At 46.8% G+C, this 15,820-nt stretch overlaps 1 protein-coding gene and 1 non-coding gene across 10 annotated transcripts in view; one reads left to right on the top strand and one right to left on the bottom strand.

Moving 5' to 3' along the window:
- Positions 1–260: 260 nt before the first annotated feature.
- The window catches only part of ELMOD3 (ELMO domain containing 3), a 31,346-nt gene continuing 15,786 nt past the window's right edge, over positions 261–15,820 (bottom strand). For 5 of the 9 annotated variants that reach the window (XM_081596942.1, XM_081596941.1, XM_081596939.1 and 2 more), the window contains exons 10-13: positions 11,649–11,779; positions 1,974–2,050; positions 1,564–1,691; positions 261–1,120 (exon numbers count right to left, since the gene is read on the bottom strand). In XM_081596942.1, coding sequence (XP_081453068.1) covers positions 918–1,120; positions 1,564–1,691; positions 1,974–2,050; positions 11,649–11,779 — 539 coding nt within the window. In that variant the 3' untranslated portion in view covers positions 261–917. Of the gene's footprint in view, positions 1,121–1,563; positions 1,692–1,973; positions 2,133–11,637; positions 11,780–15,820 lie in introns of all 9 variants that reach the window. The other 4 variants (XM_081596938.1, XM_081596944.1, XM_081596937.1 and 1 more) reach the window with 1 other exon arrangement.
- TRNAG-CCC (transfer RNA glycine (anticodon CCC)) lies at positions 7,455–7,527 on the top strand. The gene has a single exon. It is a non-coding gene; the product is annotated as a tRNA-Gly (tRNA).

Below are 15,820 nucleotides of genomic sequence, written 5' to 3'. Positions count from 1 at the left end.
AGAACAGCCAGGGCCACCTCGACCAGTGGCTACAGTGTGCAGAGTCTCTGGGTCTGTAAGTGCAGCCTGATGAGGCTGGATGGCCTGTGAACGTGGCAGGAGTGTGGGCAGGGCACAGTGACCTTCTCTCCCGGGGCCTGTGACCAGTGCCGACAACAACCAGGCCGTCAGCCGGCCAGAGTGCCTGGCTCTAACGGGGAACCTTGGGATAATGGCCACAGGATGGTGCAAAGTTGTGTCTGGAAGGAAAACACTTGAGATCCTAAACACAGAATTATTTTATTCAAAAACTGCTGGTGTGTGAATTTCCTCCTTCCTTCAACCAGGCCAGAAAACCAGCCCTGATGGGACATGTGCAGCCTCCATAGGGGGAGCCCAGCTGCGGGCCTGGTTCCCTATCACAAACAGTGGGAGGAGGGATGGGGAGAGATGAGGATGGGGTGAGCGCCAGACCAGAAAAGGCATGCACTCTCTGGCTCACACCGCCCCCTGTCGGCTGCTGCCGCGACTACCCTCTCCCTTCACATTCTAACTACTCAGCTCCCATCTGGTCCCTGTCCTGTGGACCCCAGGGCCTAAGAGACCCACTGCCAGGTTCTGGCGCTTCTACTTGGGAGCATCTTTGATGAAGGACTGTGTGGAACACGCATATGGGGTCTCTCACCTGATGATCCATTCGCTGTCACTGATATTACCTGGAATCCGACTATGGAAGCTGTTGCCCAACTAGTAATATGGCAAAGCTCTCCTCGCCCTGAAAGCAGGGCTCCAGAGAGTGAGTCTAATCTAATGGCCCCTGATGTCTCAAGCAGGTGAGGGCCCTTGGCTCCACCCACCAGGCCAGGGGCGAGGCCTAGCCAGGGTCCGCCCTCTGAAAGCCCCTCCAAGGCTTCCTGGCCGGTGGCCACCGGGGTTGGTCAGATCAGCCACGTGCCTTCGGACGAGTGTGACGGCAGGTCACACACGCCTGTGAAAGTGAGATCCTTGGAGTGAGGGGCCTGTGGCCCAGAGCACTTCTGTGTTCCCAACAGGGAGGCCTGTCCCTTTGACACGCCAGCCAAGTAGATCTCCAAGGTTTTGAGCAGCCGTCTGGGGCTCTTCTTGGCCGACATCTCCAAATCTGGAACAGAGAGGATTGGGGAACAGAAGGCTGGTGGGGGGGGCTCCGGGATGCACAACCCAGAGGCTCTGGAGAGAAGGGGAGAGGAGTCTTCTAAGATGGAGAGCTCACCAGAGAGGGGAACCAAGACACCAGACTCAGGCACACACTCTACCCTGTCTGGGACAATCTCAATTTTGAATAGTCAGTCTAACTGACCCAAAAGTTGGGCCCAGCTTTTGATTCAGAAAATACGGTCACCAGAGGTGTTTGGCCAGAAAGGGAGGAGAGCAGCAGGCTTCCAAGGGTGGGGTGATGGAGACTTGGGGAAGCTGAAACTTGAGAAGGTATGAATGGGGGTTGGGGGAAAACTGGCCAAAACCAGTCGAGCAACCACCTGTGTTCCCTGAACCCAGGGACACTAGGAGTGCAGGAGCCAGGCACCCCCAGAAGAGTGAGCGCACCCTTGAGGACAAAGCCCGAGTCTGAGATGGTCTTGTGCTGTGTCCTCCAGATGTGCGCCAGGCGGAGGAAGGTGGCGGCATAGAAGCTGTTCACCACGGGGATCACTTTCTGCTGCCGGTTACACTCCCTGCAGGATGAGGATGGGCACCTGCTCAGCAGTGGACAGACACCTGGGGGCGCCTTCACCCTGTCCCCCAGGGGAGCCCTTCCTGGGGCAGCCTTCACATCTGAGGTCAGGGTTGAGTAGGAGGGAGGGGCTGGGAGGCTGGTGCAGGGGTAGTCTGTCCAGGTTCCCCAGAGCCAGAAGGTTTGGAAGAGAGCTGGGGGGATAAGATGGTGGGGGGATGAGGTGGTGGAGTGAAGGAACCAGGCTCTGGCAGCCAGGGCAGTGAGCAGCGTGAGGACTCACCTGGAGAGACACTCCTCCCTTAAGGCCTGGATGGCAATACGTGTGATATTCACAGACATCAAACAGAAGGGGAATTGCTGGAATGGATGGGGTACCAGGTCAGTGGCATTCCAGGCTCTCGCCTTCTGTGCTTCCCGTTGCCCATAATCTAGTCTGGCCCTTGGAAGATGACAACAATCACAGCCAGAGGCAAGCAGCCAGCATTATTGATGCTTACACTTAATTTTCACCATAATATTCCCATTTTACAGATGAGGAAACTGAGGCCTAATGACCTTAAGTAACTTTCCTAAGGCACCAAACCAGGATTCCTACTGAGGTCAATGCACTCCAAAGCTGGTGCACAAACCTCTGTGCTAGTTCTCAGCCTCTTCAACATCCCACCCCACCAGCTCTCCTTGGTCTTCATCAGACCCGTCCTGTGTGCTGCCTGCAGACCACATTACCCACTGGGGTTGGATGGACACAGGAAGGGTGAGGTGCAGTTATCTAACCAATTCTGTAGGTTCTTAAGATCTCTTCTCCCTTCTGTAGGCTTCCGGTTATTTGACTGCTCATAAGCTCTTCACCCAAAAGCTGACAGAGAAAGTACAAGTAGGCAGAGTCAGCCTTGACTTGGGGTGCACCCTGACTCTTGGTAACACAGAGGCCTGAGAACGGGCTATGCAGGTCACACTCCTGAGAGGGGCAGCTGGGGTCCACCAGGGTGCTTCGTCAAAAAGGGCCTCAGAATCCCCCGTGGGGTCCATGTGAATGCTGTATTTTTAGAGTGGCCACTTCCTATTCTTTTTTAAAAGATTAAAAAAAAAAATTTTATGTATTTAATTTTTGGCTATGCTGGGTCTTCATTGCTGTGTGGGCTTTTCTCTAGTTAGAGCATGTGGGGGCTACTCTCTAGTTGCAGCGCATGGGCTTCTCATTGCAGTGGCTTCTCTTATTCAAGAGCATGGAGCTCTAAGCCTGCAGGCTTCAGTAGTTGCAGCACATGGGCTCAGCTGTTGCAGCTCCCAGGCTCTAGAGCACAGGCTTATAGTTGTGGTGCATAGGCTTAGTTGCTGCACAGCATACAGGATCCTCCTGGACCAGGGATCGAACCTGCATCTCTTGCATTGGTCGGTGGATTCTTTACCACTGAGCCACCAGGGAAGCCCCTTTCCTATTCTTTAACAACAAAAACCCAACCAAATGAAAAGGGGCTTTTCCCAGAGGATTTGCAAATATTACATGTTAGTTTCCGCCATAGTACCCACACAAGGACATTGGCTGAGAGCAACACATAGACCAGCGTGTCCCTTAGTTTAGAACGAGAACCAAAATCTACATATTCCATCTGCTTCCCCCCAAAAGAAAATCTGTTACATTATGATGTAGAACCATGCGGTCCAGAACCACAGCAAATAGCCACCTGAAGCTATTGAAATGTTAATTAACTGAAAATTAAGTAAAATTAAAAATTCAACTCCTTAGTCAAAGTAGCCATATTTCAAGTGCTCAACAGCCACACGTGTTTAGGAGCTGCTACACTGGACAGTGCAAACAGAATACTTGCTTCACTGCAGAAAGTTCTGGTGGACACACTGACTGTAGAGGGTCATTTGGCTCCACAAGGATTTTTCTCAGGGTCTTTCATGACACCTGGATTCCAGATCTTGGCCTGGCCATCTGTGAGCTGTGTATCCTCAGGAAGGCCACTGAAACTCCATGAGACTCTCTCTTCTCTCAAAGCCAAAAAGGAAATAAATATTGAGTGCTGGGGCTTCCCCGAAGGCTTAGTGGTAAAGAATCTGCCAGCCAATGCAAGGGACATGGGTTCCATCCCTGATCCGGGAAGATCCCACATGCTACGTAGCAACTAAGCCTGAGCACCACAAATACTAAGCCTGCACTCTAGAGCCTGGGAGCTGCAACTACTGAAGCCCGTGTGCCTAGAGCCCATGCTCCACAAGAGTGTGTGTGCTTAGCCACTCAGTGGTGTCCTACTCTGCAACTCCATGGACTATAGCCCACCAGGCTCTTCTGTTCATGGATTCTCCACGCAACAATACTGGAGTAGATTACCATTTCCTTCTCCAGAGGATCTTCCTGACCGAGGGATCAAACCTGGGTCTCCTACATTGCAGGCGGATTCTTCACCATCTGAGCCACCAGGGAAGCCCCACAGCAAGAAGCCTGCACACCGCCACTAGAGAGTAGCCCCTACTTGCTGCAACTAGAGAAAAGCGCTCATGGCTATGAAGACCTAGCACAGCCAAAAATAAACAAATAAATTAGGAAAAAACAAAACAAAACAAAATGCATTGAGTGCTGTGCAGAAAACAGTGAACAAAGCAGACCTGTGGCTGCCCTCCTTAGAAAAGCAGGCTTTGAAGGCTGGCATCTAGGAACCTGGATTTTGAGAAGGTTCCCACCACTCCCCCAGGCTGACTCACTGTACCTAATCTGTTTGTGCAAACCATATGGTTTATGCTGAACACCTGCTTTCCATCCGATTCTGGAATTCTGGTACATGTTACACAGATGGTGGGCTTCCCAGGTGGTGCTAGTGGTAAAGAACCCACCTGCCAGTACAGGAGACATAAAAGATGTGGGTTTGATCCCTGGGTTGGAAAGATCCCCTGGAGGAGGATATGGCTACCCACTCCAGTATTCTTGTCTAGAGAATCCCATGGACGGCGGAGGCTGGTGGGCTATCGTTCATGGGATCACAAAGAGTCGGACATGACTGAAGGAACTTAACACACACGCACACACACACACACACACACACACACACACACACAGATGGTGCCTGCATGACCAGCTCCCAGTAGAAACCTCAGATACTGAATCACTAGTGAGGACCTGAGAGGGTAACAGGCAGGAAGGCCACAGGTCTCCAAATGGAGGAAATAGGCTGCAAGCGTCAGACTTTTTTTCTCTCTTAAGCGGCAGGAGGAAACAAACAAGTGTCAGATTTTTTTCCCTTCTCTATACAAAATTAAAAGGTTTCTATTAAAATTCTGTGTTGCCATGACGACACCTGGTTCCACCTGAACTTTTCTCAAACCTTGAGCTAACCAATGCATTTTTCTTATGGAAATGTTTTTCTTAAGGTATGTTAATGAACTATGTATTTACCCTAGACTGTCTTTCTCCAGGTCGGTTCTGCTTAAGACTCAGAACCCATGAGGGTTCAACAAACCAGGATGCTTTACTCATACAGTGTTCTCCTAATCTATGTTAATGAAACTCTATATTTACCTGGAAACTTGCCTTTTTTCAAGGTTTATGCCAATTGTCTCACGGCCTGGGATGACCCACCTCGTGCCAGTGTTATCGCAAAATGCATGTTGTGGGTGAGGGGCCTGGTGCCACTCTAAGTTTTGAGACATTTCCTTTCTCTAATTAACAGCTTGCTGATAGGTATATAACATACTGCTAAAGGCTAGCACAGGGGCACTCTGTCTGCCCCCTCCTGATGTCTATGTCAGAAACTTTCTCTCTCTTTTATACTTCAATAAAACTTTACTACACAAAAGCTCTGAGCGATCAAGCCTTGTCACTGGCCCCAGATTGAATTTCTCTCCTTTGGAGGCCAAGAATTCCTGGTGTCTTTCATGGCTCAGCAACAACCTTTCAGACCCTAGTTGGCAACATTCCACGTGTTGGCCAATTCGATGCTGCTGGAAGTCCGTGCATCCCATGTGTCTCCACAGGGAGAGGAAGCTCCTGGAAGCCTGTGTCTGGTGTCCGATGGATTTTGTCCACACACTTCTTCCCTCTGCTGATCTTGCTTTTGCTGCAGTTAATCACAGCTGAGAGAACAACTATAGGCCAAATCCTGAGAGTCCTCTCAGTGAACCGATGAACCTGGCGGTAGTCCTGGGAACCTCGACATGAGGGCCATGCTGAGTGGAGTCAATTTGTTAACCATTACACAAACTCTCTGAGACAGCTTTTATGATCCACAGGCTACATTTTCTACTAGCCCACAACCTGCCTCACAGAGCTGCTCTGAGGAGTCATTGAGATCACACGGGCAAAATGCTAAAGGCAGCGCTGGCCTGAGGAGGTGCTAACAAATGTTCATAATTATCCATAGCTGAGGTCAGCAGCGGTACATCTGTACATTCAGGTATTGACTACTTAATTATCACAATACTTGTATAATATCATGGCTTCCCTTGATTTCTTTCAGTCTAAAAATAAATATGGGAATGAGAACATGTAGCAACACAGTTAACACAGGATCTGAACTTAGCATTCATTCACTCTTGGGAACATTCTTGTTTTTTTTCAAAGTACTTTATTTTATACAATATCTTTTTTTTTTTCCTGGCTGTGTGGCTTGTGGGACCTTAGTTCCCCGACTAGGGTTTGAACACAGCCCCCACCCCCACAGTGAAAGCACTAGTCCTAACCACTGGACCACCAGGTTATTCCCTCGGGAACATTCTTATAAAAACTTACTAAAAAGCCATGAAAAGCTAGAATTCATATCGAAATATCTGCTTTCCTTCAGCAGTTCCCTTGGACCTGAAAAGTGTGGCTTTGAGCTAAAACATTACACTGAGGTGGTGTTTTGGGAACTGACTAAAAGAACAACAGAGGGAATCAGACCTGGACACTTTCGAGTCTTCATATGAAATTTCATTTCTCTTCATGCCTCACCTCTGAACCCTGAAGCAGGAAGACCAAATCCAGATTGGTGTTTTTTTTTTTTGGCAGCTGCCGCCAACACAGCCCCACCCCCTGGAGATTCCAGTTCAGTAGTTCCATGGAGGAAGGGGCCTGGGCACCTGCATTCCCCCAGGTGACTGTGAGGTGGGCTGCTGGCCGAGATCCCCACTGTAAGGAGCACACTGCTGGGCAAGCTATCAGGAGACAGGGGTCCTCACGCCAGCTTCACCACTTCCTAGCTGTCCAACTTTGTGTAGACACATGTCACCTCTGTGATTCTCATGTACCTTCACTGGGAAATGAAGATTTCTAAGGATCACCTCTGCCCAACCTCTTGGCAGGCTCATCATGTTGATGGAATACAATATCAGATGGAAATGGCATGGAAGATGATACCAGTTGTTTTGACTGTGAGTAACTATTGTGGTGAGCTGCTTCTCTGCCTGCCAGCAATCAGCCCGATGTAGCCTGCATCTCGCCATCTGAACTGTAGCACTCCCCTCCTCAGCACAGCATGGATCACACGCTTCCACGGCGTCCCAGGGTCCCCCAGCATTTGTAGTGTCTAGCCAATTCCTCTTTAGCAGGATGTATCACAGGTACCTGAAGCCTCAGCTCTCTCCTTAGGGAACTATGCTGTGCTCAGTTGCTTCAGCCATGTCCCAACTCTTTGTGACTCTATGGACTGTAGCCTGCCAGGCTCCTCTGTCCATGGGATTCTCCAGGCAAGAATATTGGAGTGGGTTACCATTTCCCACTCCAGGTGAATCTTCCTGACCTAGGGATTGAACCCACGTCTCTTAAGTCTCCTGCATTGGGATTTCCCTGGTGGCCCAGTGGTTAAGACTCTGCACTCCCAATGCAGGGGACCCAAGTTTGATTCTTGGTCAGGGAACTAGATCCTACATGCCTCAACTAAGAGTTTGCATGCCACAACTAAGACCCCATGCAGCCAATTAAAGAATACATAAATTTTTTTTTTTAAAAAAAGTCTCCTATATTGGCAGGCAGATTCTTTACTACTAGCGCCATCTTGTGGCTAACTGTATTTGGCCTTAGGGTAAGTTCTTCCAAAACTGAATGTCAAACCCTTAAACTAATGCACTTTCTTTCCCCCCAAATATTTACCAGCTGTAGTTTCAGCCTCTGAATTAGGTCTCGGGTTTTCTTTACTCTTGGCAGTCAAAGGTCTATCAAAAGTCAGTCCAAAGTTAGGACTGGCTGCTGGCAGGGCTGTGTCTCTGAGCTGTTACTGTGGCTGCCTACGTGCCTCCTGGAAAACTTTATTTTCAAGATTCATAAGGGACTGAAGTGAAGTTTTAAGACACTGAAGGACTAAAGAGTTCAAAGAACTATAAAGGTGGAAGGGACCTTAGGATCATTAGGCCAAATCTCTTATTTCATAAAAGAGCAAACTGATACCCAGAGAGGGTAAGTGCATTCGTGCTAAGTCGTTCAGTTGTGTCTGACTCTGTGCGACCTTATGGACTGTAGCCTGCTAGGCTCCTCTGTCCGTGGGTTCTCCAGGAAAGAATACTGGAGTGGGGTGCCGTGCCCTCCTCTAGGGGATCTTCCAGACCAAGCGATTGAACCCGAGTCTCTTACATCTCCTACACTGGCAGGTGGGTTCTTTACCACTAGCGCCACCCCGGAAGCCCATATGTGACTTGCCTCAAATCACTCTAGTATTCTTGCCTAGAGAATCCCATGGACAGAGGAGCCTGGCAGGCTACAGCCCATGAGGCCGCAAAGAGTCAGACACAACTGAGTGAGTAAACACACACAAGAAGTTTTAGATTCAAATGGATCTACTTTACTTTACAATGGCTGTATATATATATGTGTGTGTGTATGATGTTGTGTATGTGTCTGTGTATGCTTGTTTAAGTACAGATACAATTTTGAAAACACAATTATGTATTACATATGTATATATTATCCATAAGATGTGTATAAAAATGTATTTTTACTCATGGAAATCAAAAGTTACTATGATAACTAACATTCCTTGTGTGACTAATGTACTTAGCACTTTATACACTTTTTCTCTAACTCAGCATAAATCTATAGGGTTGGAATTATTTTCTCATGTTACAAAGGAAGAAGCTGAGGTTCTGAGAATTAAGTAATAATGACCAACAACATGGTTATTGGAGCAGTCTGTTCTTGCAGCACAGGCTGGCCTGCCCAGGCTCTAAGACACAGTGATCTGATGAAAATGCTGCAAGTCTCACCTTTAGTTACTCATTCTCAGCTCCTCTCTCTCAGGTAGCATTACACCCTACTTCCTGTTCTCTGTGAAGTGTGCTGGTGGCTGGGTGGGTCCACTTACCCCTGGAGACCATTCCTATTAGAGTTGAGGGAATCAGTGACACATAGATATCTCCTGAGCTCTGGCCGCTGAGAGGGCCTAGAAGCAGGGAGATCGTAATGGCAGTGGGAACACCAGCATTCAGATCTTGGTTTTCAGATACCATTCTCCAACTAAAGAACAAAAGCTCCGCAGAGAAGTGTTTGGTTTCAGGGCTGAGAATCACACAGGCAAAATAAAACATAAGCTGAGGGTGTCTTCTCGGATCTAGAAAGTAGAAAAGTGCTCAAAAAAGGACAGGGCATGTTCAAAGGGCACAGGTACCAACCTGAAAAAGCTCTTAAAGTGGGCATGGCTGGAGCAATGTGAGCAACAAAATATGTAATACATAATGATAGTACTGGATTATATCCTATAGATAAAATAAATATCTAATATAAAAAGTACCTGAATAAATAAATAGCACAGATACTTCTTTCTTATAGAAGAATTCCAACTAATAAACGTTAAGGGGAATGAGGGAAACAGAAAATCACCATTAGAACCAAGTCTGAGGAAAAACAGGATATTTATATAGTTTCAAGGTATCATCCTCCAAGGCAGTGATTAATTATGGTGGCTCAAATGGTAAAGAATCTGCCTGCAATGCACCAAGGTTCAATCCCTGGGTTGGGAAGATCCCTTGGAGAAGGGATCTTCTACCCACTCCAGTATTCTTGCCTGGAAAATCCCATGGACAGAGGAGCCTGGTGGGCTATGGTCCATGGAGTTGCAAAGAATCTGACACAACTGAGCGACTAACATGTTCGCGTTCAAAGTATATTCCCCCAAGAGTGATTATTTACAAAGGGAAAAATAATGACTTTACAGAGCAGATACCTGGCTGGTACCTCCTTAACCATGTGCTTCAGGTTAACCTCAGCAGTAGTAAGACACACTGACATGGGTGCTCCTGACGTGAGCGCTGTCACTTCCATAGGGTTCTTGCCCAAAATGCATAAGCTCAATCTAAAATTCATATGGCAAATGGAACCCCCGCCCCACACTTGCTCTTTTCCATTTCAGTTGGTTGCCACTTTGGTTTTGCAGCTGCTCAAGCTAAAAAGCACCATTGACTCCTCTCTTTTTCTTACACCTGCATCCAATCCATTCAAAAAATATGCTGGCTGTATTCTCTACAGCCCATACACTCAAGATTCTATACCCAGGATTTGATCACTTCCCACCTCCTCTGAAAATACTCTGTCCAAACCACCATCACCTCTAGCTTGATTGTGAAAGTCCTCACGGGAGACCACTCTCAACCCACTGGCTGGTAGTATGCATTCAAGAATGTAAGTTGGACCCTGTCACTCCAGGCTGTTCAAAACCCTCATTTGACTCAGAGTAAAAGCAAACTTCCTCATCACAGTCTATCTGGTCCCTGTTACCAAATCACCTCCTTCCCACTGCCCTCCCTGTTCCTTCTGCTCCAGCTGGCCTCCTGCCCTTCCTTCCCATGCCAGACACACTCCTTCCTGGAACCTCTGCTCTCGATGCTTCCTTTGTATGGAATGTTCTTCCTCTAAATACCAGCGTGGCTAACATCCATCCCTCCAACTTCAAGGTATGGTTTAAGTCTCACCCTCTCATGAGAGCTACCCTAATACCCAGTGAAAACTGTAATCCCAGGACTTCCCTGGTGGTCCAATGGTTAAGAATCTGCCTCCAACGCAGGGGATGGAAGTGGGTTTGATCCCTGGTTGGGGAACTAAGGTCCCACGTGCCACAGGGCAACAAAGCCCAAGTGCTGCAACTAGAGAGCCTGTAAGCTGCAACTACTGAAGCTGCGCCGCAACTAGAGAAAGCCCCACGCTGCAATGAGGACTCAATGCAGCCAAAAAACCCCAAAACAAAAAACCACTGTAATCCACCCATATTCTCCCAACCTTGCCTACTCAGCACTTAACATATCTTATTATTTATCTATGTATTAGATTTACTGTCTTGTCCTCCCTGCTAGATGGATCTCATTGATGCATCCCAAGCACCAAGAACAATAACTAGCACAGGGAATGCTGAATAAAGATCTGTTTAGTAAATGAATGAATTCCAGGCCCCATGAATCTGGGAGAGACGAATGGCAGGAGACAGGTCAAGTTTGTTGTCTAAAATTGAGGGACTACCACCTTTACTACAGGGGAGAACCCTGAAGAGAGGCCTGGACAGAACCTGAGGGCTACAGGAGCCACTTCTGGGCTTTCAGTAAGCCCATGTGTGTCACCCAGCCCTGGGAGGCAAAACTTCTCCTCTGGGCATGTAAAGGCTGAATGCCCCCTCTGCCAGGGTCAGGAGAGCATGCGTGTCGGGAGGGCAGTACGCTGCAACACTGACACCAGGGTTGCGTCCAGTGCTTGTGTACATTACCTCATTTAACTTCCCCAACTACACAGCTGAAGTTTCCATGCTCTCGTCTCTATGGATGAAGAAACCAAGGCTCTGAGCAGTTGAGGCACTGGCTTGAGATACACACTAATGAGTGGTGGAGCTCAGGTTCCAGCCAGGTCAGGGAAATGGGGGTGCCCATGCCTGTTTGCCTCAGCTGTCCTGAGGGCCCTCGGCAATTGGAGATCTGCCCGCGAAGCTGTCCCCCCCTACTCAGGACAGCCCTGTGCCCAGGTCCTAGCCCTGCAGCCTTCTCTGCTGGCTTCTCACCAAAGCCCAACCTGGATATGATGACGAGACAGGCGGAGAATCTCCCGGGCCATTAGCAAAGTCTTTGAGTCCATCACCAGGTATAGGAGATGCAGGAGGGCAAGGAAGCCTGCTCCTCTGAGGTCTGTGGCTGGATTTGTTCCTGAGACAGAAACCAAGAGAAAACTGAGGGAGTTTAATGAAATCCTTGGACAGCAAGATCAAACCAGACAATCCAAAAGCAAATCAACCCTGAATATTCACTGGAAGGACAGATGCTGAAGCTGAAGTTCCAGTATTTTGGCTACCTGATTCGAAGAGTCGCCTCACTGGAAAAGACCCTGATGTTGGGAAAGACTGAAGATAAAAGGAGAACTCTGGGATGACAGAGGATAAGATGGTTGGATGGCATCACTGACTCAATGGACATGAGCTTGGGCAAACCTGGGAGATAGTGAAGGACAGGGAAGCCTGGGGTGCTACAGTCCATGGGGTCGCAAAGACCTGGACACAACTTAGTGACTGAGCAACAACAATGAAATCCCTGCTCCCTGAGTCAATGACCTTGATCACAGCCCAGGTGGAGAATCTAGACTTCCTCTGACTGACTGCAACGAGGTGGCCCTCAGCTCTGCCAGGGCAGTCAGAGATTCAGGGAAGGGACTTTTATCCTTCCCTGGTGGTAAGGAGCCCACCACTCTCTATGGGATGTCAGGGGAGGTGACATGGGAACAGCAATGAGGTACCCCTGCCCCTCCCAGCCAGTAGTATTAGTGGAGGCTCAGTGGGATACTTGGATTTCTATCCCCACCTGGCAGTAATGAGGTGACATCACCTTTCCCCCACTGCCCAGGGTCAGAGGAGGCCTGCTACAACAGAAGATTTAAAGAAGATCCACAGTGTCATTATATACTACCCCAAATATCTAGGACAAAATAAAAAAATCACTTATTACACCAAGAACTAGGAAAATCTCAACTTGAATGACAAAAGACAATTAATAGACAGCAACATTGCTCGGGGAAGGATGGGGAAAGGGACAGAGTTTGGGATGGTCATGTACACACTGCTATGTTTAAAATGGATAACCAACCAGGACTTACTGTATAGCACAGGGAACTCTGCTCAATGTTATGTGGCAGCCTGGATGGGAGGGGAGTTTGGGGGAGAATGGATACATGTATATGTATGGCTGAGTCCCTTTGCTGTTCATCTGAAACTATCACAACATTGTTAATTGACCAGTCTCTTGACAAGCCTGTATGCAGGTCAGGAAGCAACAGTTAGAACTGGACATGGAACAACAGACTGGTTCCAAATAGGAAAAGGAGTACATCAAGGCTGTATATTGTCACCTTGCTTATTCAACTTATATGCAGAGTACATCATGAGAAACGCTGGGCTGGAAGAAACACAAGCTGGAATCAAGACTGCCGGGAGAAATATCAATAACCTCAGATATGCAGATGAGACCACCCTTATGGCAGGAAGCAAAGAAGAACTAAAGAGCCTCTTGATGAAAGTGAAAGAAGAGAGTGAAAAAGTTGGCTTAAAGCTCAACATTCAGAAAACTAAGATCATGGCTTCTGGTCCCATCACTTCATGGCAAATAGATGGGGAAACAGTGGAAACAGTGTCAGACTTTATTTTTTTGGGCTCCAAAATCACTGCAGATGGTGATTGCAGCCATGAAATTAAAAGACGCTTACTCCTTGGAAGGAAAGTTATGACCAACCTAGATAGCATATTTAAAAGCATAGACATTACTTTGCCAACAAAGGTCCGTCTAGTCAAGGCTATGGTTTTTCCAGGAGTCATGTATGGATGTGAGAGTTGGACGGTGAAGAAAGCTGAGCACCAAAGAATTGACGCTTTGGAACTGTGGTGTTGGAGAAGACCCTTGAGAGTCCCTTGGACTGCAAGGAGATCCAACCAGTCCATCCTAAGGGAGATCAGTCCTGAGTGTTCATTGGAAGGACTGATGTTGAAGCTGAAACTCCAATACCTTGGCCACCTGATGTGAAGAGCTGACTCATTTGAAAAGACCCTGATGCTGGGAAGGATTAGGGGCAGGAGGAGAAGGGGACAACAGAGGATGAGATGGTCGGATGGAATCACTGACTCAATGGACATGAGTTTGGGTAAAATCCAGGAGTTGGTGATGGACAGGGTGGCCTGGAGTGCTGCGGTTCATGGGGTCACAGAGTCGGACATGACTGAGCGACTGAACTGAACTGAATGTAGTCAGAAGAATCCTTAAATGTGTGACAGGGAGGTAGAAACACAGCATCAAAAAGAGGGATGTGAGGACAGCTTCAGCTCTGAGAGATGCTGTGTTCCTGGCTTTGAAGGAGGAGGAATGTGGGAGGCTTCTAGAAGGTGGAAAAGGCAAGGAAATAGATTTTCTCCTGGAGAGTCTAAAAAGGAATACAGCCCTGCTATGACCTTGATCTTGCCTCTGAGAGACTGTGTCAGACTTCTCAACCACAGAACTAGAAGGTGGTAAATCTGTGGGTCTTTTTTCTTTTGGGGCTGCACTGTGCAGCATGTGGGACCTGAGGTTTCCACCCAGGGATCGAATCTGTGGCCCCTGCACTGCAAGCACAGAGCCTTAACTGCTGAGCTGCCAGGGAAGTCACCCGTATTGTTTTAAGCCACTAAATTTGTGGTAATTTTCTACAGCAATAATAGAAACTTACAAATGCCTTTTACACAAATGCCTTTGATAAAGGTCTCAGTAAAGAAATATCAGATGTAAAGAACCAAACAGAAACTTTAGGACTGAAAAATATAATATCTAAAATTAAAAACTCATTAGGTGGGCTCAACAACTGAATAGAGACAACAGAGGAAAGAACCAGTGAACTTGAAGATGGAACAATATAAACATCCCACTCTGAACAACAGAGAGAAAAAACAAAACAGAATGAACAGAGCCTTGGAGACTTCTGGGCTATACAGACATCCCCTTAAAACGAACAGAGCCTCTGAGACTAAGAGGAACAGTAACAGAAGATCTAGCATCTGTGTGGTTGGAATTATATGAGAGGAGAAAGAGAAGGGCTAAAAAAAGCACTCAAAGTAATAATGGCTGATAATTTACCAAATTTGGCAAAAGACATAAACCTACAGATTCAAAAAACTGAGCAAAACCCTAATAGGATAAACCCAAAGAAATTTCCACTAAGATATATCACAGTCAAACTCCTACAAATAAAAGAAAAAAAGTGAGCAAAAAAGACCTTGAAAGTAGAGGGAAACCACTCCTCATCTACCAAGAAGCAATAATTCAAGTGCCAGCAGAATTCTCATCAGAAACTATGGAAGCCAAAAGGAAGCAGCTTATTTATTTTCAAGGGATGAAAGAAAAGATCTGTCAACCTGGAATTCTACATTCAGAGAAATTATCCTTCAGGAGTAAAGGGGAAATCGAGACATTTTCAGATGAAGGAAAGCTAAGAGGATTTATGCTGGCTGACCTACTTTAGAAAATGGCTAAAGAAGTTCCTGAAACAGAAGGGTAGTAAAAAAAAGAAGGTATCTTAGAAGAATAGAAAGGAAAAAAGAATAAGGGATAGAGTAAACATATGGGTAAATACAACAGAATTTCCTTCTCGAGTTATTTAAATTAATGGTTGAAAGAAAAATCATAACACTGATGTGATTCTCCATGTACAAGTCAATTATATTATAGACGAGGGAGGGTAAAGGGACTTAAACACACTGTCAATACCAACAGAGCACCAATAAATTTTGAGCATATAAAGTTTCCTTTTCAAATCAAGATGTTTTCCTGTTTTATACAAATGTGATTTTATATATGGTTTAGAAAAAAAAAACGGACAATTCAAAAACAGGTGAAATCATTTCGTTTCACTCAAAAAGTGAAATAATGTAAAACACAATTTTCATTAACACTAAAAGAAAAGAACAGAAAGAAAACACTAGAGGACTTCCCTGGTGGTCCACTGGCTAAGACTCCAAGCTCCCAATGCAGGGGGCCTGGCTTGGAATCCTGGTCAGGGAATAAGATTCCACATACCACAGCTAAAAGTTCCTGTGTGCTGCAAGCAAGACTGAAGATTCCACGTGCTGCAACTAAGAACCTGAGCAACCAAATTAATTAATTAATTGAAAAAACAACAACAACACTGGATTCTAAATCATATCACTCCCATGCTTTCCATTCCACTAAGAGTAAATG

This window comes from Giraffa tippelskirchi, chromosome 4, assembly GCF_054371585.1.
Source record: "Giraffa tippelskirchi isolate mGirTip1 chromosome 4, T2T-mGirTip1v1.2.pri, whole genome shotgun sequence".
In the NCBI taxonomy this organism is placed as follows: Eukaryota; Metazoa; Chordata; class Mammalia; order Artiodactyla; family Giraffidae; genus Giraffa; species Giraffa tippelskirchi.
The sequence above is the reverse complement of the archived record's forward strand: the minus strand, read 5'-3'. Positions and strand labels throughout refer to the sequence as shown.